At 42.5% G+C, this 26,449-nt stretch overlaps 1 protein-coding gene across 1 annotated transcript; it reads right to left on the minus strand.

Moving 5' to 3' along the window:
• Positions 1 to 26,449, minus strand: LOC147246300 (phospholipid phosphatase-related protein type 3-like). The gene is made up of 9 exons (XM_086183123.1): positions 25,984 to 26,449; positions 18,897 to 19,000; positions 18,372 to 18,557; positions 16,691 to 16,820; positions 13,749 to 13,944; positions 12,402 to 12,459; positions 6,816 to 6,989; positions 5,076 to 5,915; positions 1 to 4,547 (listed from the first exon to the last, which is right to left on the minus strand). Exons 2-9 carry the CDS (start codon positions 18,975 to 18,977, stop codon positions 3,564 to 3,566), a joined length of 2,649 nt encoding a protein of 882 aa, XP_086039249.1. The 5' UTR covers positions 18,978 to 19,000; positions 25,984 to 26,449; the 3' UTR covers positions 1 to 3,563.

Raw genomic sequence — 26,449 nt, forward strand, 5'->3', positions numbered from 1 at the left:
CAGAATCATAACAGTATTAAGAATTATGAAATTTTTTTTTACATCATGATAATAAATCACCAGCACTAAAAAAAAAAAAAAGGAAAAAAATGCAGCATGTCTGTCAAACGTAAACAGTGCAGACCTGAAGCAAAGAAGGACTCGTACACACATGCAGCACAAACTGACGAGTAACATTACCTACCTGCTCCTCATCAGAGGAGGTCCACTACAAAATACAAATCCTCCCATTTTATGCTCACCTCTCCTAATTTTACATTTGCTTGATATTGATCCTTCAGGTTTTATGGTATTTTAGCTGAAAAACCGGCTTCCTCATCTGTGTGTTTGTGAGTCTGTATTTCACTGAAATATTATAAAAAATAAAGCACTTGTCAATGGATGGAATATGTTCTGATTGTTAGAAAACAAACTTGTATGAAATAATAGATACTGGACGACAACTTTGTACAACAAAATATAAAGAGGCAGGGGTCCTTACAGGGGTACTTGTAGATATTTAAGAGTATCCTGGATTACTTCACCGTCACTTGAATTTTTTTCATGTACTACACTGTAAATTCGATGATGTCATCAAATTGCTTTTTTTTTTTCAACCGACAATCTAAACGATATATAGTCTAACTACCTTAATATGTCTGAGATGCTGGAACCAAGAAATATGGGCATTATTGATACATGATTCCTTATAATATTTCATAAAAATGTAAACAATCTTTAACATTTAGTTTTTGTAGGCCCTTGAGGATGTTTTGATTAGTTTTTCCACATTAAAACAGGAACAGAACCTATTAGCACCACTTTCTAATAAGGCATACTTGATTAAAGTGGCTGTCTTTTTTTTATCAATGTGTCAAGATCATGGCACTCTTAACCCACAGAGAATCATCACAGACTCCCCTGCAGCTTCCCTTGGCTTGCAATGCTTTGTAGAAAGTTCCAGATCATTGCTAAGCTATTCGGCCGCAATGTAACTGTTTTCGTTCACCCTCACCGCTCTCAGTTTGTTGTTTTCGGTGAAAGCAGCCAGCTGTTCTTAAAGAATGAAAAACAGCAAACAGACACAGTTAGCTTCCCTAAAAGCCTGCAAAGGATGAATAGGTTCAAATGGACGGATGAATAATGGTCTAAGTTAGGAGATGTAAATATGAATGAGAGTACAAATAAACAGACTTGACCTAGATACTCTGCAGTTCTTTTTTGTAAGTTTAAGCAAGTCTTAACCCTAAAAGTGTTTTGTTTTTTTTAGACTTTCAATTCACTCATAAATAGGTGTGCTGAGCTCTGGGAAGCATCTTTTCACTGCTGCATCACTTCTTTTTGACTTCAGAATGCAGAAAGACATTCAGCTTTAAGCTAATGGCACCACATAGCCACCATCCAAAACATGCTATTAGGAACTCCAAAGCACATCATCTGGTATAGTCCACGTGTTCTATATTCCGTATATTCAGTAATGTACAACACTTTAATTTGAGCTAAAAACAACGGCATGGTCACCTGACCCATTGAGTTGGACCAGCTTGCTCATTCTTTTCTGTGCTTGTTCATGGTAGCACCACACCATAGAGGTTTTGGTTTATTTGTGATTTTTTTTTTTTTTTGGCTGTAATGAAATTGATTTCCTGAGCATATGACAGGATAAAGAAGACGTGGATTATACTGGAGAATGAGCTTAAGGGTTTGTAAATAGAGGCTGCACAGTGGTGCAGTGGTTAGCACTGTGGCCTCACAGCATGAAGGTTCCAGGTTCGAGTCCTGGCTCGGACAAGGGATCTTTCTGTGTGGAGTTTCCATGTTCTCCCTGTTCCTGTGTGGGTTCTCTCCAGGTACTCCAGCTTCCTCCTACCGTCCAAAGACATGCAGATTGATACTCTGAATTGACCGTAGGTGTGGATGGTTGTTTGTCTATATGTGTTGGCCCTGCGATGGACTGGCGACCTGTCCAGGGTGAATCTCGCCTGTTGCCGCTGGGATAGGCCCCCCGCGACCCTTAACAGGAATAAGCGGAAGACAATGGATGAATGGTTTGTAAATAGAGAGTTAAGTTAGTGTTAGTAGTTTGTAGCCATGGGACACCGTTAGCTTCAAGCTAAATATGAGAAACTGGCTCTTTCTGCATCCTGGAATCCCAAGGAATGAAGAATGCAGTGATGAAAAAACATTTTAGGGAGCTCAATACACCTATATATAAGTGCATGAAGGACAAAATATATTTTTTGAGTAAAGCATAACTTTAAACCCTTCGTCCAGTGAAATTAAATTGGTCAAATATGACATAAATGTACCAATTTAACAACCCAAATGATGTCCAACCAGACATCATACATACCTGCTGAATGGTAATGAATATAGTAAAAACATGTGAATCCAAAAACCTCTTGTTCGCATTATTAGAGAGTGGTACCAAAATCTTTGAAATAGAGACTTCAAAGAGAGAACAGAGTGCGATAGCAACACAAGCCAATTAGCTGTGTCCAAAGAGCACCTAGCATGAGTCAATGTGCGTGTTGGTGGTGACAACGGGCGACTCTACTGGCTGGGCAGCCTTCTGCTAACGTTCCCTCCGCCATTGTTTGATAAAAACACGTTAATCTCCTCGGTGCTGCTTTAGACTCCATGGCAGGTTTTTGCAGTAGCGAAAGACAGAGCGGCGACGTGGCTTATTGTGCTCACCCACTTCACTTTAGGAACAATTCTCTTTCCTTTCCGCTGCCTCTCATGTTTACAACAGTAATCCATTCAGTGATGTGCATGATCCTTCTTAAAACAACTCCCCCTCCTCCTCCTTCTCACACCCCAGCAAGAAGAATCCTAAGCTGGCTCTCTCGGGTGGATACTGACAGATTTGCTTGGCATCACACATAAAATTCCCCCATTTGGTCGGTTTATTCAGAGGGGTAAGAAGACTCTCGTGCATTTTTTTTGAGTTTCAGCAAATACTCCTGAACCTTTTGCTGAACTTAACACTATTATGTTCCTTTTATTCCTAGCTTTTGGGTGCTTTGAAGCATGGGTTTTCCAGCTGGTTATGGAGCAAAGTCTGTGTGTGAGGATTGGCATCCTCAAACAGCTGCAGTTGTTTAAGGAGTACTGCCTGTAGTTGTTGTGTTTTCTCGGTCTCATTCCTCCTCCTCACAAAGAAAACTGGAGAGAGCAAATCCCAGGCCGTTCATTGTGATATCTCTTTCAGGTGCAGCCTCTTCTCTTCCTTTAATGTGTCATGGAGTAACAAAGAGGAAGCTGCGTCTAGAGGTGAACAGGGGTTTGAATACCCTCCCTGCTTTCTTTGACATCCCCTTTCCCCCCTCCAGTCTTTTCACAGTCTGTGTTGTTGAGCCTTTATAGGCTGTATGTGTCAGTAGGAAAAAAAAAAAAAAAAGCAGATCTCCTGCTGAGCTTCCAGACCTTCCCATATTGCCACAACTTCTGCATCTGGACAAAAGCTGCTGATCAGGAAACCTTTTTCAAAATTCATAAACTCCACCTGCTGTTCTCTCACTGTCTCTCTCAGTCTTCTTAAGTACAATCACCGATATGATTTCAGCCATCTTTCCCCTCTACTATAACATCCTCTCATTCTGCATGGCTTTGTAGTAGTGCTCCTGCTCAGCATGGCTACGCGCGGACACGGAGGGCCGACGAGGCAAGGTGGAGGTGCGGGAGAGCATCTGACTGTGCCCGTCCATCAGTAGGTCAGGATGGGGAGGGGGCGGGAGCATGCTGGAGCACAAAGGGTGATGAGGTGGTGGCATAGAGGACGGGAGCGGAGGTGGAGGCAAAGGGGATGAGGATGGGTGGGGGGGTGGGGGCATTTGGCTAGAAGATGGGTGAGGTGGCAGAGGCATTTGGGAGGAAGATGCATGAGAAGGAGGGAGCATTTGAGTGGACGATGGAAGGGGTGGTGGGGACATCTGTGAGGACGGGTGAGGAGGGAGTGTCATATGAGAGGAGGAGGGGTGAGGAGGAGGAGGTATTGGTGATGAGCTTGGGTGTGGAGGGGGAGGCAAAGGGGAGGAAGATGAGTGAGGAGGTGGTGGAGGAAGAGGTGATGACAACAGCTGAGGTGGGGGAGGGAGAGGGGAGGAGGAGGTGGGGAGAGGTGGGGGTGGCAGCTCAGCTACACCCTCGGTGCTGCTGCCGGGCGAAGAAGAGCAGAGCAAGTCTGTCTTCACTGGAAGAGTCCGGTAATCCCGGTAGTGAGAGACAGTTTCCTGTCGCTGCAGTGCTCCACGATGTTTGTCTGCGGCCAAGTCGGCACTCATCAAGTTACCACTGATGGTGTTCCTCCACTCCCATGGCTTGCCGTTACTGGCCGACACACGGACCACCGGGTGGTGGGGGGCATGAGCGTCAATGGTGACGATACTGCCACTGCCAGCTATGCTTCCCGGGTTGCTGCCAGTGCAGCTGTCTCGATCAGAAGGGATCCGATAGTAGGGGGACTCAGAGCAGTTGGACCCACCACCAGATGAAGAGCCACCCTCTGACGTCTTAGTGGATGAAGAGGCGGGGCCGTGGCCCGGCTGCTTCGACATGGCTATGACCTGCAGGATGCAAGAAAATCTCAGGATGTATCCACAAAGCAATACTATGATTCATGATTTCTCTGTTGACTGCTTTTGTTTGACCTTTAAAACAGCAGTTGGCAAAGATGCCATCATCATCATCATCATCATCATCATCATCATCATCGTCGTCATCATTATTGTCATCATCGTCATGGCCCTCTTGATTGTATTGTTCAATCTTCCTCAGCACAGTTGGGGAGGATCAAACAATTCTATCTCAAGAAAAGCAGCAGAAGTCACTGTGTGACTGTATGAACCCAGATCTGGAGGATCTGGAGCTGGAGGACCCAGATCAGTGAAACTGCCTCCACCAGAGCTGTTCTCTTTTGATTTTACCAACAAAATAAATCCCAGGCGCACAGACTGTTTGGCAGCACTTAAATCTCCTCTCCTTTCTAAACTGCAATTTTCAGAACTGGCTGTGTGCCACTTGAAATGAAAATATCTACCGCTCCAACTTGTTATAGTGAGTGGCAGACAGTCATTTTCTAATTCTGACCTCACCTGAGTGACTCTCTGCTGGGTGGGTGGCTGAGTGGGCTGTGTGTTGGGCACACGGGGAGTCGACACAGCTATGGGTCCTGTTCCTGGCTCCTTTGTTCCTCCTCCCTCTGTGAGGGACAACCATTTGGCTCGGGTTTTGGCACTTTTGGGAGAGACAGGCGGTGGACGGATGGCTTCTTCAGGGATGTGAACTAATGGAGGTGCCACTGCCATTCTGGTTGACGTTGGTGTGGCATTGCCCTTATTGGCTTGCACCTTCGGATATAGGGAGGAAGGCATCGCCTGTTCGCTGGCATCTCCCGCTGCCGCTCCTCCGTCATCTCCTTCTGTGCCGTCTGGATTTTCAACACCCTCCTCATCCTCTCTTGAGCTCTGACTGCGGAGCTCCATTGAGCGCTGCTTCCACTCTGACACTAGCTGCCGAGACCTTTGTGGGTCAAAGGGCACATGGAAGGTCATGTGGCGCTGCGTGGGAGCCGGCTCCTCGGAGGGAGAGATGGGGCTATTTCCGTTTGCAACTCTGGGTAAAGTGTTGCTGAAGGTTACCATGGTTTCCTTACCCATGGGACCTCGCGTTGCCAGAAGCTCAACATCCGCGCTTGCTCGTTTCAGGGAGGCCAGGGACGCCTTCTCCCTCCTCACCTTACTGCGGGCTCCGGAGCCCAGTGCCGCCCCAAGCTCCTCCCTGCTCTCAGACACCCTGGGAGTCTTCCTGTACAGGGAGTCATGGCTTCGCTGGCTCAGCACCCTAAGGCCATCCTTCTGCTGTGCTGGTGTCAGTCTAGACAGAGAAGGAGCATCTTCCTCTGATGCTTTGAAGTTTGCCACTGCAAACACAGCCTGGCAGAAACAAGAGGGATACGGGAAAGGAGGTGACAAGAAAGAGGAATAAATGAGGAATTATAGGCACTCAGCACATTATGAATAAAGACTAGAACATGAAATTGTATTTTCTTTTCATCTTTGGGAGGTGATAATGTAGATTTTCCTATTATTGGGGAACAAGTGCATGAATAGGCATCTCTCTTTCTTTTATTCTGAGGTCGGTGTGAATCACAGCCTTCCCCTTCTCTTTGAATTCCTTCCTTAATGACAGGAGGACAAACTTGCCCTCTTAAACTGAAAGATGTGAGAGAGAGAGAGAGAAGGAGTGAGGGGAGGAGGGAGGCGTAGAAAATGGCAACGACAAGTTTTCTTAAATTGAAGTGTGAAATTGTTCCAGAGAATTCTTATCGGATTATTCTCTCTCTCTCTCTCTCTCTCTCTCCCTCTCTCTCTCATCCTTCCGTAATAGAAAAGGCTAAATATAGCTTGCCAAAAAAACTGCCGAGTAGAGAGAAGTAATGAAGCTCCACAGAAAGGCGAGGTGATGAAAAAAAGAAGCGTTTGTTAGCACATGCTGTGATATAGAATTCTACAATGGAATGGTTCAGTTGCAGGAAAAAAAAACAACTCAATTGTAGGGGAGAAAAAAATCTATTTATATGTATTCTGCCATTTGCACTCGTCTGCTTAACTACTCCCTGCGGACAGAAATCGTCTTTAAATGCTCAAAAACATTCCTTGGCAGTAAAAAAGATCCATTTCAATATGTTTAAAACATCTTTCAGCAAGTTACATCATCATGAAAGCAGCGATTATCGTGAAAGTAGCAGACTACATAAATATACCGTATGTAGGCCGTGTCAGTCTGAATGCTCTACTTGTCACTCACACTCCTGCGCGCTTCCCCCAACTCACCAGGTAGACACCGATACCGGCTCCTATCAGGTAACCCACGTAGACATCTATAGGGTGACTGCGGTGCTGAGTTATCTGAGTCAGACCAGCGAGGCCCGCTGCCATGCAGAAGGCGAAAACCAGTAACGGTTTGAGTAGTTTGGTTGTGCTGCTGATGCTGGCGTTGAAGTACATCTGTGAGTAGAAAGCAATAACACAGACAAATGAAGCCCGGGGTGGAGATGCGATTAAAAGTCAGCAAAAGTTAAACTGTGTAGAAGAACACAAATGCTGTCCCACGCATCTTGAATTCTATTATTAGAAGGAATTTAATAGCATTTGAGGTTTATTATTTTCTTTAGTACTTTGAAGAGGATCAGCAGTTAAGCGTGAAGAGGCATCTAGTCGGCCTTTGTTTTAAGTTAACACAAAAGCAATGCCTCCAAAGCTTAGCACATTCTCACTGCTGTATACCAGCAAGGACCACAACACCGTATGATACATATCATGATATGTGGTCACGATATGATTTCATCCCAATATATCACAATATGATACGTACTCCAATAGTGTACATAAATTAATGAATTTTCTTTAAAACTGAGCTAAAAATGCAACTTGCCTTGTCCCACCTGAGTAGTCCAATTTCATGTACACCACATTATGACACTAACCCCTTAAGATGAAACAGAGTCAAAAAATGTCAACATTTTCTTTCTGATTTATTAGAATGATATTTGCAAAGTTTCATAAATGCTGAAGACTAACTGTAGCTGCCAGGGGTCACAATATGATTTTATTCCATTATATTTGGATACAGTATTGATCGTAGGGGCTGTTAAGTATTGATAAATGATCGCTGTGAAAAAATTCATACATATTGCTGTTTCAATTTTATTGCAGAGCTGGACACAATATATCTCAAAGGTTGAATCTGCATGGAAAAGTGAGGGAAAACCAACAAGTTGTAATATTTGTGGAGTATTTCTCTACTATTTTGTCACTGGCTTCATGAGCTTCTTTCTCCAAGAAGTCAGTGCACTGGTCAAGATACTGAAGCTCTTCCCTCACTGCACATACCCATGTGCTGAACATGAAGGTTTCTGAACTAAGGAGAACCCACTGGGAAAATCAATTGACCCCTTTCCCACTGTGTGTAGACCAGTAGCCTTTCTGTTTCCATCTTTTTTTTCTTGGTGCATCACTTTTGTCATGAACGTGCTGGAAAACATTTGGCTGTGTTCCTTTGGTTACCTTTTAAAATCTCTTAACTGTTCTGTTTTGCAAACTCAACCCTGACTGAACAATGTTAGAGTGCTGCTTGAACACAGACTAAATGAATTTGTGGCCGAGAATACATTACTGAAGTAATGGGCCACAGATTACCGCGCTCATCCGGGATTTTGTGTTTACATCCTTTCCAATAAGAACCAGAGTTGATAAATATCTGCATCTACTGCAGGGTTATTGGACCCGGGACTAATTATTCTCATTCCCATTGTAAACAAAAGCCCTGTAAGTGAGTATTAGCTGGGTTGTTGGCCAAACCAGTGGCGTCATTGCATTTTGGACTTGCTGGTCAGTGGATTTTGTTTCTAGATGTCAAAACAAAGCCAGCCTGGCTGCTTCACCCTCTGTTATGCTAAGCTAACCAGCTGCCAGGAGTTTTCTCAAATTTACTGTGAAGACAGAGAGTGTGTTTGTTTTTTCCCCCGACTCTCAAAATAGCAATCAAAATGTCCCATAATTTCTATCAAAATGGTACACAGTAAATAGGAGGTTTATATTAAGAGTTCCATCCATTTTCTTCCGCTTAGTCCTGTTAAGGGTCGTGGGGAGGGGGTGGAGCCTATCCCTACGGCTACGGGCGAGAGGCGGGGTTCACCCTGGACAGGTCACCAGTCCATCGCAGGGCCAAAAGACACGGTCAATTTAGAGTATCAGTCAGCCTCGTCCCCAGTTGCATGTCTTTGGACTGTGGGAGGAAGCTGGAGTACCAGAGAGAACCCACACAGGAACAGGGAGAACATGCAGACTCCACATAGAAAGATCCCGTGCCTGAGCCAGGACTCGAACCTTGAACCTTTTTACTGTGAGGCGACTGCGCTAACCACTGCACCACTGTGCTGCCTACATTAAGAGTTAGTCAAACAAAATGTGGGGAAAGACAATAGTGAGAGAATACACTTCAGTCAAAGCCACACACTCAGAATGCAAAGCATATTTCGATTACATAAAGGGAAGGACTGCTGATTGACACAAAAGCAGACTTTGCAAAAATATGCATTCCAAGTTTGCAGCGGGCATACAAATCCTACTTCTCTTAAAGCAAGAGAACCCTGTCAGCAGGATGTCATTTCAGTAATGTGAAATGGAATTTACATTTTAAAAATATTTCAAGTCAAATGTAGAGTGACCAAATCATCATCCCAAATTTCCAACTCTGGTGGAATTATTTTACTATATTCTCATTTTCTTCCATGTTTTTTGAGACCTAATACAAGTAATAAATGAATGAACTCTATGGGAAGCAAAGAGTAACATTACAGAGAAAACGAGTGACATCGGCATGTCTGAAATGCTGCTCAACTTTACTGAGTTTAGACAACATGTTGCAAGTCTGGCACCACAGCAGCTGTTCTCTTCCTCCGCCTCCTCTGCTTTTTAAACTCATCAGAAATCTGTCTGGTGAACTTTAATGAGCACACACTGTGCTCAGTGAGGCAGCAGTGATACGGCCAGTAGCTTACAATAGCCACTGGTGTGCAGACAGAGTGTGTGTGTGTGTGTGTGTGTGTGTGTGTGTGTGTGTGTGTGTGTGTGTGTGTGTGCACGGGAGGATGATACCTCAATGAATGACAGTGCTATTTTGCTATACAGTTCATATGCTAATGCAGTCAGCGCTAGAATCCAGAGAAATCTACCACAAATATGCCCAGATGATACAATGCAGGCTGAATTTTGAGTTTGCGATATTTTTGTAATGTGAAGTTGAAGTTTTGCTACTTGTAAAAGAATTTTATATCATTTTAGTGAGAGACCCTTTGATATACAGGAACTGTTTTAATATCGCCAAAAGTAACATAGTAAGAAAAGGTTGTCTTCTAAAGAAGCACATGAAATGTAGTGAACAATGCAAGCATAGTCCCAAAACACACCAAAGAAATTTCAAAAATTTTATTAGTTAAGCATAGTTTGAGCGAGGATGAGGTCTCCAGACTTCTCCTGAGCTCAAAACCTACAACTTGTCCTCTCGATCCAGTACCCACCAGCATCCTGCAGACCATTTTGTCCACTATCAAACCTGCAGTCACACACATTGTCAATTCCTCCCTGGAAACTGGCATTTTTCCTGCTACTTTTAAGCAAGCCCGTGTCACCCCACTGCTCAAAAAGCCTAATCTCAACCCCGCTCAGGTTGAAAACTACAGGCCAGTATCACTTCTGCCATTCCTGTCAAAAATACTGGAGCGCTCAGTATTTAACCTGGTCTCTGAACATCTGCTGAACAGTAACCTACTTGACTCTTTTCAGTCTGGCTTCAGGTGTGACCACTCCACTGAGACTGCACTCCTGTCAGTCACTGAGTCACTGAGACTAGTTCGAGCTGCTGGTCAGTGCTCTGTCCTACTTCTGCTGGACCTGTCTGCTGCCTTCAACATGGTGAACCATCACATTCTCCTCTCCACACTCTCTGAGCTCGGCATATCTGGTTCTGCCTTGTTGTGGTTCAAGTCCTACCTCACAGGCAGATCCTTCAGAGTGTCATGGCGAGGAAAGGTGTCTAGGTCACATGGCCTATCGACTGGGGTTCCTCAGGGGTCAGTGCTTGGTCCCCTTCTCTTCTCTCTGTACACCACCTCACTTGGTGCAGTGATCCGCTCCCATGGCTTCTCCTACCACTGTTATGCTGACGACACTCAGCTTTTCCTCTCTTTTCCACCTGATGACAGAACGGTCTCAGATTATAAATCAGCGTGTCTGGCTGATATCTCCACATGGATGAAGGAACGCCACCTTCAACTGAATCTGTCTAAGACTGAACTTATGGTCTTTCCAGCTTGTCCATCTGTTCAGCCTCAGGTCACTGTCCAACTTGACTCGAGCCTACTTGCGCCCACAAACTCAGCCAGAAACCTGGGTGTCATGATTGATGACCAGCTGACCTTTAAGGTTCATGTGGCCTCAGTTTCTCGGTCTTGCCGTTATGCCCTCTACAACATCAGGAAGATCAGACCCTTCCTGACCCAACAGACCACACAGCTTCTGGTTCAGGCTCTTGTCATCTCACGCATTGACTACTGCAACTCTCTTCTGGCAGGCCTCCCTGCATGCTCATTCAAGCCTCTGCAGATGATCCAGAATGCAGCAGCACGTCTGGTCTTCAACCAGCCCAAAAGGGCACATGTCACCCTGCTGCTGGTTTCTCTTCATTGGCTTCCAGTGGCAGCCAGACTCAAATTCAAGGCACTTCTCTTGGCTTACAAAACAATCACAAGTACGGCTCCAGCCTACCTGGAATCCCTGATCCAGGTCTACTCTCCTTCTCGCCCACTACGCTCTGCATGCGAAAGACGCCTGGTGCTTCCAGCCCAGCGCTGCTCTAAATCTCTGGCCAGACTCTTCTCTTCTGTTGTTCCCAAATGGTGGAACGAACTACCAAACTCTGTGCGTTCTGCTGAGTCCCTTTCTACTTTTAAGAGACAATTGAAGACTCAATTGTTCAGAGAACACCTAGGCACTTAACCTGACTCTTCTCCTCTTTGTCCTGTGGGGTAGAATAAGTCAGAGGGTCCAAGACCCAGCACTTAGTGATTATGTAGCACTAACTGTGTTGTGTGATGTTATATGTTTGTCAAAAAAAAAAAAAAGGAGGGGGGGGTGACACTTCTTCTGCCACTAGATGGCAATACCTGTGACCAAATCACAACTGAAGCACTTTTGCGCTTACTATGGGTTTTTCCTTAAGTCTGAATTCTTGCTTGTGTTGTACGTCGCTTTGGACAAAACCGTCTGCTAAATGAAATTGTAGAATTGTAGAATTGTAGAAGCATGGCTTTCACTGGTTACCATTTTAATAAACTTAACAAACTCCATCCATTTTCTTCCGCTTATCCCGTTAAGGGTCATGGGGGGGCTGGAGCCTATCCCAGCTGCCTTCAGGAGAGAGGCGGGGTTCACCCAGGACAGGTCACCAGGCCATCACAGGGCCAACACATAGGGACAGACAACCATTCACACTCACAGTCACACCTACAGTCAACTTAGAGTATCCAATTAACTTAGTCCCCTCTTGATGTCTTTGGACTGTGGGAGGAAGCAGGAGTACCCAGAGAGAACCCACACAGGCACAGGGAGAACATGCAGACTCCACACATGAAGACCCTGTGCTCGAGCCAGGGCTTAAACCCGGAACCTTCTTGCTGTGAGGCGACAGTGCTGACCACCACACCACCAGGCCACCACTTAACAAAATCAAAAAGGGAAATACAGGCAAAAAACTCAACAAACACCCCGAGGACAGACCATCACACAGACATACAGTATATGATACTCAAAAGACACAAAATAAAAGATGCAGAAAATAAAGATACAGGAAGTGCTTACGGAAATGTAGACAGCAGCAAAGCCAGAGAGTGTTGCATGCTGAGATGGAAACGTTTTCCTGAAAGGGAGAGAGAAGAAAGGCGTGTAAAGGTATCAGTCAGTGAGACAGATTCATGGTCTTTAATCTTGAACTAAAAGTGTCATGGCTGCTGTTGGTATTTGTGCCTGCCTGAATGTGTTTACTCAAAGTCCTTGGATGTGAGTGTTCATGAACTTGTGCGAACATTGGAGAAAAGAGAGGGAGTTGAGGTCAAAGCTGCTACATTAGAGCTGAGAAAACATCTCACTTAATTTGCAATATTACGACACTTTTTGTGAATATGAATGTTGTTATCCTGCCGTCTGGCGTTTACCTTCTTAAAGCCTTCTTAGCCTACTTTTCAGGGCTAATATGTTTGTTGACTTTCTTTAGAAAATTTTTGATCTTGATAATAACTACCATTTTGAAAAAAGGTGTACAATTTTTTTTAGAAAATGAGGGACGGCTGCAAATGAGTGTGTATTTGTTGAAGGATGATCCAAGTGACTGTTGTGTTTAATACTATACCTCCTTGTGTGTGTGAGTGTGTGTGTGTGTGTGTGTGTGTGTGTGTGTGTGTGTGTGTGTGTGTGTGTGTGTGTGTGTACTAAGTCTGCTCGGTACACCCATATGCTGCACTGTCGTGTGTTTGTTACACACTGCTGCTGAAGAGTAGCTTCAAAAGCCAAACTTAGCCATGACACCTGCATATGACATGTAGCAGATGGCTACGGTGAAAACATCCCTGTACAAAAACCTAGGCAGTATTAATGAACATACTCCTCCAATGATGTGTGCAAGTACCGACTGTACAACTGCAGTAAAACATCATCCTCTCTCTCTCGTTACATTTCTACAGAGAATATCCAATTACCCACCTTCTGTACATCGTGTTTATTGATTTCTAACCTGTCCTTTCCTGTTTTTTTTTTTGCACTGCTGTCCTCTATTCGATACTGTATATGTCACAAACATCCACATTTGTGCTGCAGGTGTCATTCTGTGTTATATTTCTTTAACATTTTTGCAGACACCTCCTCACCAGGTCATTAGTGCAAGGCAGAACTGGTTCTGAATTGATTTAAAATAAAGGTCATATAAATAGAATAAGGCATAGTGGTTCCGTTTATCAATTAGCAAGCTAAAGCTAAACTGCATTCTCCAGTTAGAGGGCTAAAAGCAGACAGCTGCTTACATCCAGCTGAAATAAATCGATAATTAACTGTTAACTGTGTATCAGCACTTCTTCATGTGGTGGGGGATGGGGATTTAGCCCTCAGGCAGATAGAGACATTTAGTGCAGCCTGTGTAAGTCACATATGTCTTACCTTGCAGATATAATGGCATACTGGTCTTTCCCCATGCATATGTCCTGTGTGATGTAAGCGTTGTTGTCACATGACACTCCCGGGGCGGTATAATTGGGCTGGCAGACGGTGAGGAAGAAAGGGGCGTGGTAACCTGTAGCTAACTGGATGACATCTGTCACCAGGGCTGTTGCCAGGAGACCGAATACATGAACACCTGAAGGAGAGAGAAGGTAGTGCTCGAGAGATGCAGCAAGGTAACCTTGATAAGAGAACTAAACCCCCCAGCGGCATCTTCCAGTTGAGACGTTTATTTCTGAACACCTGCAGTGAGGAAAAACAATGCTGAATTTGGCTCTCACAACCAGGAGGAACACCACACGCCTGCAGTTTGTTAAGAAGCTTTTTTCACTAAAATTGAAACTTATCAAGGTGAATTAATTACTTTTTTCACTTCAAAGCTCAAAGTCTGCCTGGAGATATTTACCATGGAGTTTGATATCATGCCACTTTCAGTTTTAGTCACCCTTCATTAAATACATGTAATTAGTTTATTTCACTCCGCTGAAAAAGTGGATTAAAGTTGGGGACTCAGTCAGTAAAAGGAATAATTTGTCTGACCCAAAATTAATTTCCCACTCGAAAACAATTGAATGACACTCACAGGCCACCTTTAGCTTCCAGAACTATATTAAAGCAATACTTCACACAAAAAAGTAAACTTGGTTGTTCAATTATTCACAAATAGGTCTTTTCAGTTTACAACGTTTTTGTTTTTTTTCACCACTGCCTTCTTTGTGACTCCAGCATGCAGAAAGTGCCAGCTACATATCTTAAGCATGTCGGTAAGGGCAACTTACTGTATGGCTAAAAGCTAAACAATCAAAAGCGTTATACTTTGTTTTCAGCCCAGACAAAAAGTATTTCTGGATTACTGAAAATACAGCTAGATAAGGAAGATGTATATAACGACAGCTGCATTTGGGACATTTTTGTGCAGTTTACTGTTATTAGCTGTAAATCACTGTTAGCTTCAAGCTAAATACGCGTGACTGCCCCTTTTTAAATTCTTGAGACAAAAAGTGGAAAACTGGTGCTTTAACGCTTTGTGACATAGATTTAACAAGGAGTTAGGATCCTTTTCCTTTTCCTTGGTTTATATTGACTTAACAAAATCAAAATATTGTTGCAAATTTGAGGGCAGCACCTCCATGATGTGAATCTGCTGTTCAACTACATCTCAAAGGAGCCCAAGTGGATTGACATTTGGTGGCTGTGGAGGCCTTTTGAGTCCAGTGAACTCAATGATATATTCAGAAACCACTCTCAGATTAAATAGAGCTGTAACAGATCAAACCAAAGGATCATCGTGAAGGCCACACTTGTCCCTTTGTTTCGTCAAGACAAAAATAAAAGGCCACAGAACGCACAATGAAAGATACAGAGGAATAAAAGATCCCCTCGTTTCTGTTTCTGCAAGTGGATGTTATTTTGGCCTTCTCATAACATTAGGAAAAGGTAAAGTAAGAAGCTAACATGACCTAAATCCATCTAATATAATTATTAGATGCTAGCTATGCTGCTAATGCTAACAGGCGCTAAAGGGCGAGGTAATCCCCATAGACCTTGTGTTAAACTGTTTGTAGCAGAAATAAACATGTTTACCAGATGGTACAAAAAACAGGTTTGATCTCTAGTTAGCTCCCACTTTCATCGCAACTGTTCAGGGAGGGGTTTTTCATATGAATTTTTTATGAATTACGTATAACTAATTCGTTTAAATCACATTAAGGCTTGAAATTATTCATAATCAAGGCTATCTGAGTGACAGGTGGCTACACTGTCTCTTCCAAACGCAGACACATCCGTTTGCAAGTTTGAAACAAACAGCAAAGTCAAGACCTCAAATGTACCACAAACTGATAATGTCACACTTGTCATGTTCTTATGTAGTGTCACAGGGAGGAAATCATGCTATCAAATGAAATGTCATGATTGCACACACACAGGCAGAGAGATTTATGTATCATTACTTAACTGCATCTTTAAAAATAGATGGGTTTTCAGTGGAATAAATCACCATGGTAACTTATACTGCAGGCCTAAACTGCTGTGGATCAGGTAAAGATAGCGACGAGAGATCAAAACCTGTAAAAGCACCATCCACTGACCAAAAAAAAAGTACATCAGGGAGATCCTGTGGTCATCTATATGAAAGATATAGATTATCTTTATAAGGAATCACTTATCTATGTTGGATTGATTTAAAGCTAACGCAGTTATCAAAGCACGGAAGCCTTGCGTGTGTAGCCTCATAACACAGTAAATAGTAACTGGTCTGAAATCTGTTTTAATATCTATTCCTTACCTGCACCCGACAATGCTAATGCCGCTTAAGACCTGAAATAGGATTTTGTATGATCTCATGAAAACCAGATATATAAAATATGACCTTAGGGGCTCCTTGCAACACTATCAGGGTGAAAGATTTACACCAATATTGACTAACGCATCATAATAATACATCCAAGCAAGTCATATAAAACGTATACCTGTGATTATAGTCAGATCCATTCACTGGACAATTACTCATTCAGTTACACACTCACACTGTCTATATTTTTTTACTAGTTTCTTTCCTGGTTTTAGGCGCTGTAACGTTTGATTTTAGCTTGTGTTGTGTTATGGATTTACTGTGCATTTTTATGCAGCTTCATCATGTGTTTGATCATCTGTTTCAGATTGAGCAAACCTGGGTTCACTTCTCAACCTGACAACTACTTTTGCAAAACTGCTTAGCTGCAATTTTTTTTTATTTTTCTTTGGTTTCATCACACCAACTCCCAGAACATATCCTTGATATGTTGAACTTGCTTCGTGATTAAGTCCTTGGATATTGTGGATCAGAATGTGAACAGAAGTCTCAAAATCTTCAACCTAGAGAGAATAGTCGCTAGACGTACCAACGAAGCGTACAGTTCTGCGTAAAAAGGAGTTGAAACTGCAGCCTCCGGCATTGATGCTGCTCTCGGACTTGGGACAAGTCTTCAGCTTAGTCTGCATGCAGTACATCAGGCCCTCTCCCATCATGATCTACAGAGAGATTAAAAAAAATAAAACAAACAGACATTAGCCCAAACTATCAGGAAAAGAAGGAGCTGGGAGGAAAAAGAGGGAAAACCTGCTGTTGATGTCAGATATCCGTTTGTGACTTTGATCTACGGTGAAAGTGAGAGAGAATGGAGGTGCTATCGAGTAGTGATCACTTCCAATCACAGTGATAGATGAGTTTTGGAGAGGTCTGCTCATTTCCATGGCGCTGATGGATTAGCAGTGTGTGTCTCTGAGTGTGTGTATTGATTTGGGAGGCCGGTGGTATGCTTGAGGGTGTGTATTGGAGTGTCAGGTGTGTATTTATCAACATGTCCATTGATTCTCCATTTCTGAGGGGAGATTGAATTTGCTTTATGAGTGTTTGGGAACCTGTGCTTTGAATATTTGTGTCATCAAAGTTTTCTTTGTCTCTCTGTGCTCTGAAGTCCCCCAAAAAACCCCAAACCAATAGACACGTTCAGTGGCCGAAGACTTTACTCGTATATATTTTTAAATGAACAATGGATAAAAAGACTGCATTTGATGGAACAACTATTATTACTCAGTTCAGCTACCTATAGGCTATAACCTTTAATACACAACTACAGTATTTCTTATGGTGATAGTCCATAATTTCTCCTCTTATCAGTCCTGTTTCCAGCTCCATAGGATATTGGTTTTCTGTAAAAAAAAAATTAGAATAAATAAATTGGAAAAACAGCTGCGACTACCAGCATAGCAGCAGTGTCGTGGACGGTGTAGTGATATCTTTTAAAAATGCTAACACCTGCAAACAGCTAGCGTCTGCAGTGGGAGTGGGTTTAATGTGGATTCACTCCAGGGTCAAATAGACTTTTATTGTCATGCGTACTTCAGGTGAGACGTTATAAGGTGCAACCTGCAGCTTTTGGTCATCTCAGCCACAAACAGCCTCTACCCCGGCCTGTTATATTTTCAGGTTTTCTGTCAGTCGATCGTTCCCATTCTTGTTCAGGCGATACCTCAGGAACACCTTGTCCACCGGGACTCTAGGTTCAGCTGCAAAGATTTTGGAGGTCAAGGGTCACGATCACTGTCACTGTTCATGAACATGAAATCTCAGCTTTGAGGGTATTTTAACAAATTTATCAGAAATGTTCACTGGGATAAAGGGATGACCTGAGACGACTGTGGTGGTCGAAGGTCACTGCCCTCTCACATGTACGTGATATCTTATAAAGTATCTATATGACATGATAACATAGGAACACCTTCAAGGAATGTAGTCATATTTGGCCCAAACATCCAGTGGGATTCTGGGATGACCTGAGAAGATTTTGGCAGTCAAAGGTCACTGTCACCTCATGTGACAGCGTTGTTTCAGGAATGCTTGAGATTTCTTCAAATGTAGCGCAAATGTCCACTAGGACTCAAGGGTGAGGAGTAAAGACTTAGGTGGTGAAATACATCCCGTTAACTTGAAGTCTGAAGCTAAGATACACTAACATCAAAACTTACACAGCCTAATGTGTGTAAGTATGTTTGTGTGTGTGTTTGTGTGAGGTTACTTACAGATGCTGCAGGACCAGCAAATGCCAAACTCAGCAACATCAGCAGAGGGATGAGTTCGTCGCCCGTCTCCACGTAGGGCATAGAGAGCTCACGGTCATGGCAACGGAAGCCCACCATTGCCGGAGATAAAACATCCGTCAGCTCCAGGAAGTACAGGGACACCAAGGAGGACAGGACGATGGGGAGCTAGACAGCAATGCACGCACGGTGCACCCACACACACACACACACACACACACACACACACACACACACACACACACACACACACAAACACACACACATGCGGACAAGGAAACAGTATTTACTATGTATTTGAGAAAGTGGCCAGTAGACCAATTTTTTATATATACTTACCTTGAAAAGAAACATAAGTACAACAAAGAAAGCATCAGTGTGACAGCGGAAACAGTGACTCACCCTATGATTGATTCACTACATGTCGTGAGTCATAAATAGGAAAACAAAGGTGATTCATTAATCAAACTAACCTACCGACAATGACACACACAAACACTGACATACCTCTACAAAATAAAAGCATGGCAGCAATGTCATGCTGTCTTTTGGAGGTTTCTTCTTGGCTTTATTTTTTGGAGATGTCATCTTGGGGTGGGACCAGTCACAGCCTGTTGAAATAACAGATTGATGTCATTGAGGAGAACATTTTTACTCCACCGGTAATGTTTCTGAAAGGATCGGAAAATGTGTTCCAACCTCTGCCAAGAGGAACTGATGACTGAGGGGTTTTATGTAGCAGACCATTAAATGTACTCCATACATTTGTTAGAGGAATAAGACCTTGTATTACAAAACACAAAGGCACATTAAAATGTATTCCAGGCTATTTTGTTATCCTGTTGTTTTGTGTTGTTACATAGCAAATAATTAAGCCTTTAAATCTCCACATTTAATAACCACACTCGGTGTATTCTTCTCCATATTTGTATGCAAATATACACATGCAGTCAGACTGACAAACACGAGGATATTAGGATGCTGGTTGGGCATTAAATAGATTTCATTAAATCAATTTCAATTTGTGGTTCAGGACAATTTTAAATAAAAGATGAAAATCGATTTTCACTTCAACCGGGATAATTGCCACCATCACCACTTTCCAGGGAAGAGTATTCTCTGGTCGTAACACCCAGAAAGTTGTCTTCAAACAAAAGGAAATGTATATCAACTCAGCAGAATACGGTTATACAGTATGGAGGAGTTCATTCCTTCAGGAGCAGGTTCAGTTTTTCAGAGTCTGACACTGAGCATCATTATGTGGCAACTATAAGCAGCAGCATGACTAATTTATACAAGCATAACGACAGAGACATGTAGCCAAATAGTAATGGTGTGTGGGTAAATACTTCCAGGTGTCAGGTCTGTAACAGCTGCTAAAAAGCAGGTAATTTACTGGATTTGGTTCCTCATAATATAAGATTTGGTAGTAATCTGCCCCAGTACAGACAGATGCAGGAGTGTGTCATCAAAGATTTGGTGTCAATCACAATTTGAAATCAATTACTTTTTTAGACATATCGCCCTGTCCTAGTGCGATTCTAAATTCTGTTCTAAAGTCAATAGATGGAGTGTATATGGGTGTCCAGGTAGGCGCCGGAGCAGAATTGACCAATAGCGAAGAGCTGTACATAAACGCCTACCAGCCAAACCCAGTTCGTAGCGGCTTCACAGTACACTCAGGCATCCTGAACTCCACACCACAGACAAGACTTAGTCATCTTGAACTGCATCTGGTTTTACTATGCTTTCTAAGTTTAAAGTGGATAGGTTTTGAAGTTTCAGGTGGAGTAGAACAAGTACAACTGGTGACCCCAAAGATAAGACAAAGAAAAACCAAGGCGAACATGCAACACTCTGACCTCATCAAACCTGTCCTCAGGAATCCGCGCCTGGAGGATCACATAAACAGACATTCTGAGGAAGGACACTAGCTACACCAGTACTGAGGAACTGGCATGCTGAACTGGGATGTGTAGAAAGGCATCATCTCAAGAGCTGTCCCAGTGGCCTTGAAATGACACGACAGACGATGAAGACAGCATCATCGAAATCTGTTCGTAAAACTTCTTTTAAGGCGCCAAAAATAGTTTTTACAGATTCTGCATTACCAAGGAATTATTTTCAGAATATCAAATATACGACTAATAGCTGCATCCTGCACTAGCCTTGAATAGTCATCAGGATCCAGGATCCAGAGTTTGATACAGATCACCTTCTCTCTCTTGATCTTTGTACCAACTTTCATTCAAATCCATTTATTTATTTTTGAGATCCAAACATCCAACCAACAGACACACGCCGGTGGGCACGCTGTCTCCTCAGCAGAGGTGAAAAGTGAGGGTAAAAAAACGATAACAGGTGTAAAAAATGCAGCGTGTGCTGGAAAGATAGACGCAAGACAAGAATAGTATGAACAAGTGATGGTGCAGTACAGTGTTTGCTTGTCACACAGAAGTGAGCTGTTGCAGATTTAGGTTGACAGGTAACAATGGCTTCCTAAAACATCCTTGTGGAAATGGAGCTCCGCTGGCTGTGTAAAATAACGATTAAATGCAAAAGGAAGCTTTTTAAACTTCAGAGGACTTCTTCTATTCCTTTTTCTCTCGCACTCCTATACATACAAAGGTGCAGATGCATGCAGAGATCTTCTGGCATCTGTAAGCTGTAGGCGATCAGAGGGCCTCAGAGAGAAGTGGAAGCCAAGGGCCCAAATAGAAAATCAAACAGAGTTAAATATTCACAACTCCCCCTACAGAGCCCAATTTCTCTGCCTGTCCTTCTATCGCTTGTATATCTGTCCTCTACTCAATTTGGCTGCTCTCTCGGACTAAATTTCACCCTCTCATATCCTTCCCTGTCCCATTTTGCTTATCTCTCTCTGTCACCTTCAAACTATCCCACCCTCTTCCAGCAAAACTGCCATCCCACTGTTACATCACTCATGTTTTTTTTTTTAAACCTTTCTGCCTTTTACTTTTTCAAGATTCACCTGATTGCAGTTTGCTCATTTATTGAATTTGTCATTTGAATTACACATCGGCCCGATATGATTAAAGCGAGGATCAGATTTTGCTGAATAGTCTCTGGGGTGTTAGACTCTTAATGAACCTGCAGTATCATGGAGCTACTGATCCAATTAAAAGGGGGCAGCAGAGAGGTTTGGCCTCTCATGATAGTGTCAGTGTCATTTTCATTCTACTTTTTTTTATACCCTTTTCAGCACACAAATAGTCAAATTAAAGCAGGCAGAACAGGAGCACTAGTGATGGTGCGTGTGTGATTCTTTCACAGTCCTTCAAATTGATATGTAAATGTACCAAACCTTTTGGACCGTTCAAGTTTTAATACATTTTCTAGAAAGCAAGTTTTTTGGGGTGGCTGTTTTCCATTTCCAGTTGAATACATTAAGAATACTTTTGCTACTTTAAGGGTGCGTGATTATGTATATCTAGAGATTTCATTTAGATTTTTGGGGTCACGATGTGATTTAAAATCGATTCTTAATCCAGTACATGAACAGATTACAAATTTTTTCAAGTTATTTTACCCATTTGACAATGATAGATGCGCATAGACCTTTAAGACAAAATATTGTCCAAATACCATGAGTCAGACATGGCTGCATCTATTGGACTGTTTTCTATTCTTGTTTTGTTCATATGTATTTGTATACACTGTTTGGTAAACTCCTAGTTCAGTTTTTAAGAATGACCGTTTCTCATCATTTATATGGCTTTATGGCTTGATGTAGTGTATTATGTACTGTATACAGCAGATGACCAGCCAGGAACTACAGATGAAAATCAGCCTTCTGGCTAACTCTGGCATATCCACACCGATTCAAAAGCTGAAATGTTCATTGATGTGCACTGTTGCGTTTAAATAAATGAAAATAAATGGAAAAAACATTTGTGTTCTAAATAAAGGGACGAACAACAATGGCAGAATGTCATCAGAAAAGGAAGATGCTGGTAATTTTTTAAATATGTAGGTATTGGTCTGATGGTAGATCAAGATCACATTACTCATTCATTCATTTTGCTCAGTGTTGTTATTTATGACAAAGTATCAATGAGCAATGGAGTTTTCATATGTTTTATAAATGAATAAAAATTGTTCCCTTTCAAATTCAACTTGTTTATGTGTGTGTGTTTTTTTTCCTGTATGAACTAAATGTAGTGAACAGCTCTTTCTATCCAGTACTGTGTACCCAGCTTACAGAATGTATGGTCTTATTCAAAGTACAATTCAATGAATTGCCCCTCTAGTGGAACCTCCCACAGTCTTGTTCAAAGTCCGATTCGATCATTGCTTGTCTCGCATGCCATGAATGCAGCACGTGCACCAATCATGGTAGCAGGCACACAGCAGAGAACGCACAAACCAGCAGCGAGTGGGTGTGTTGAGGAATAGAACGGGAAAGTCTGATTCATGTTGATACGTTTGACAGGCTGACCCATTTCAGAAACTAAAAAGATTCGTTCAAAAGGGTTGGTTTGTTCATTTTCACCCAACACTAGTGAGCACAATATCACTGAAATCAGCCATTTTTTTTAACCTACTGTCAAAGCATCTCTATATCTATCATCATTTTTATGTTTTCTTTCATTTTTGCTTACTTTCTTTTCTCATCACTGTGTTTATGACGTCTATAAATCCCCTTCTCTCTCTCTCTCTCTCCCCCTTCATCTCTACCTTCTCCTTTTTCTTTGCACCTCTTTCTTTAACTCTCTCTTTTTTTCTTCATCCCTTCTGTCTCGGTTTCTGTCTCCCTCTCTTTCTCTCTGAGATAAGAGGGCCTGACCCTGGGGCTGTGTAATGCACGGAGAATCAAAGACTTCTACACTCAAATTTCCATGACCGCTAGAAATGCATTGAAGGGGAAAATAGTAGAGGACTGGGGACATGATAAGTGGAGATCAAAGACATAAAGAAAAACAATCTTATATAAAAAAAAAAAAATACAGACAAGTGTACGTGTGTGTGTGTATGTGTGTGTTTGTCTGGTGTTGGGGAGATAGAGGGGTTGAGGATGAGAAACAGGGAGGATACTGGGATGGATGGTTTCCAGTGTGGCTGAAAGCAGCTTAGGAAGATGCTGGGACCTGGGTCTCAATCTCCAAGCCGTTTGGTCTCAGTGACCTACTCCAGTCAGCACTTAAAACTCAACCCGTACACATTCATGCACACACACAAGCATGCACAGAATGAGCCTCTCAAATGAGGAAGGGGGCTTGTTTATCTATTGCAGCAGCATTTGTCCTCTGGGGTACTTCATGTGTGTGACTGCAAAATGTCTGCTGTATGCTTGTGCATCACAGAAGTACACTGAGAGCAATTTGTGTATGTAATGCATATGTGTGTGAGTGTGTGTGGGTGTGTGGGTGTGTAAATAGCCTGCGGTGGACAGAAACAGTATGTCAGTCTGTCAAACAGCGAGGAAGATACAAGACTCAGTGACCACCAACACAGCAATGGGGGGGCGGGGTGTTAGATACCAGGAAGGGAGCAGACAAACACGGTGTCTAATTTTAACATTTTTGGGAAAATGCAGTTTTAACACAAGATCAAGAATGAGTTTGGTGCTTCTCACTTTACTGCAGGCACTAATTCTATTTGGATAACAGATATTTACTCATTTAGTGGCTTGAAAGAACCCTCAGCTGCTTATTATAGTACATTCAGGAATCCATCGCGGCCTGTATGGAAATATTTCTAAATTTTTTTTTTCTTCTCATTCAATCAAGTTACTCCTTAAGATTCACCCATTGGCATGAGCGCACACTTCTCAGAATACTACAGTAGAGCTACAACTCACAAATATTTTCGTGTAAAGTAAGTTTGATTTGCTGGTTGTTTTCAAATGTGTAATCATTTTGTCAATAAATGTCCAAAAAAATGTGTTAATGCAACTTGCTCTTTGTCCTATGATGGCTTGAAACATAAATAAATGTGCGTGATTGAGAAAATCGGCAAAGTCTCATATTTGTACAGTGTGGAACAGCAATTTGGTATTGATCTTTACCTGAAATCACAGATGCTAAAAATAGAAATTCTTTCCAATGACTGATCAATGAAGTTAAGTATCCTACTTTGGCATAATTTGGAGCCCTACAATACATGTATGTTGATATTATAAAAGATAGAGGAGCAAGAAATTAAAGTAAAGCCATGGATCACACTTGTAACTTTATTCTATAAAAATATGAAACTTTCAATCTGAAGACAGACCCCCAACGGTTACCCTGACCGCCTCAAGAGTGTGTTTTTACCAGGAAAACCACATCTGATTTTATTTAAAGCAGCTACTTTAACTGTCAGTTTGTGTTGACTTTGGCGGCCCCTCTGGCCAGAGATGGTAATGTTTACTAGAATGAGGATAAGCAACACTGCCTCCAAAGAGATCTTGAAGCGCCCTTCTCAGGCAGACCAGAGCACATGCAACGGTTTTGGAAGAAATTGAAGTTAATATATATATATATATATATAAAATTTGGCTCATAGAATGCATAACGTTAAAGATAAATATGACAATGGTGAAACTAGTTAATGTTTTTATGATGGTATGAAGTTCAACAAGACTACAGTGCTTCTGTTGCTGGGAAATAGAACATTTCATTTCGTCGGATTTGGCGTGAAATCCAACATGGACGCGTTTTTAACAAATGTCAAATCTGCTGGATCTTGTTTTCCTGTCCATCAACTAAAAGACTCGATGCTTCTATGTGATCAACAGCACCCCAGGAGTTCTTTTATCATGTACATAGAAAGGTAACATTTCCAGATTAGAAATTTGTAATGTTGTCAAATTATTGCAAAAAACTGCCAATTTTATTAGAAAATATTGTCTGCTTCCAAACATCAGACAAGATCTTTAACATTTCATTAAATTTTACGTTAATTTGTGCAGTGCATTCAGGCTGCCCAGTAATACTGAGCTCTGGGAGACACAGTACAACATGAAATTAACCTTTTTCTCAAACGTGTCATTAATTACATTTCAAAATCGAATTGCAGAGTGAAGACAACATTTTTATTACTTTGTTCATGTGTTTGAACTTGAAAATGAATAGCTGAGATGAAAACAAACATTTAATTCATTTTCTATTGACTATCTTGTTAGCAAGAAAGTTACAGAGCTGGTTTGCAGAGACACATCCACTGCAGGGGCCTCAACAGCAGCCGACATATAGGGCCATATGTGGCTGTGGGAGAGGGCCATCTTTGATTCATTCTAATTTTGGACAAGAATTGAAGTGCAAACACTGGGGAGGATTACAACATTTCTCATACAGAACGAGCTTTTTTGAATACCCAGTTAGCTTTTAATTGCTTTTGCCCAATCAGACTGGAGGACATACAACATGAAAACAGAAATCAAAGGAGAGAGGAACGCAATTGTGTGTTGGTTATTACTGATAACAGAGCAGTTACTCCACCACAAGCAGGAATCAGCAGATTGCGTATGAGATCATCAATTATGGAAACGTGAGAGCCATGTGCTGGTTTCTCCTCTCTCGCCTCTCAGCTCATAGAGGTTTGCTGGAGGCTGCATGCGGTTGAGAGCCACTAAACTAGCCGACACACTCACCTCTGTCCCGGGGGCTCCGTGAATTCACCGAGTCCCGTCGCCCCCTTCCCCCCCGGCGTGGTCGTGCGTGCTGCTCCAGTTTTGCGGTGCGCCGTCCCTTTAATCCATCTCCAGCGTTTCCCAAGTCACCTCGAAATCCAAAACCCCACAGATGTGTTAGAGAGCAGAGAGGGGCTATTCTGGGATGGATGCTGGAGGAATAAGGCTAGATGGGGGTAAGTGGGGAGCCTTAGAGAGGAGGTAGGGAGAGGAGGAGGAAGAGGAGAGAGGGGTTGCTGATGGTGGGAAGTCCAGTTTGCAGCACTTGCTGCTAACGCTCCTTTCTGCTTCCTGGCTGTAGAGAAGTGAGAGATTCACGTGCGTCCGCCCGGTTCCTCCCCTTTATTTGCACCTGCAGGTATAATGTCCAGAACACACTCCGCCGCTAAAAAGAAGAAATATCTGAAGAGCTCTCTGACTATGCAAG

Source organism: Aulostomus chinensis, chromosome 17, assembly GCF_037954235.1.
Source record: "Aulostomus chinensis isolate RoL2024-O1b breed Wild chromosome 17, RoL_Achi_v1.0, whole genome shotgun sequence".
Lineage (NCBI taxonomy): Eukaryota > Metazoa > Chordata > Actinopteri > Syngnathiformes > Aulostomidae > Aulostomus > Aulostomus chinensis.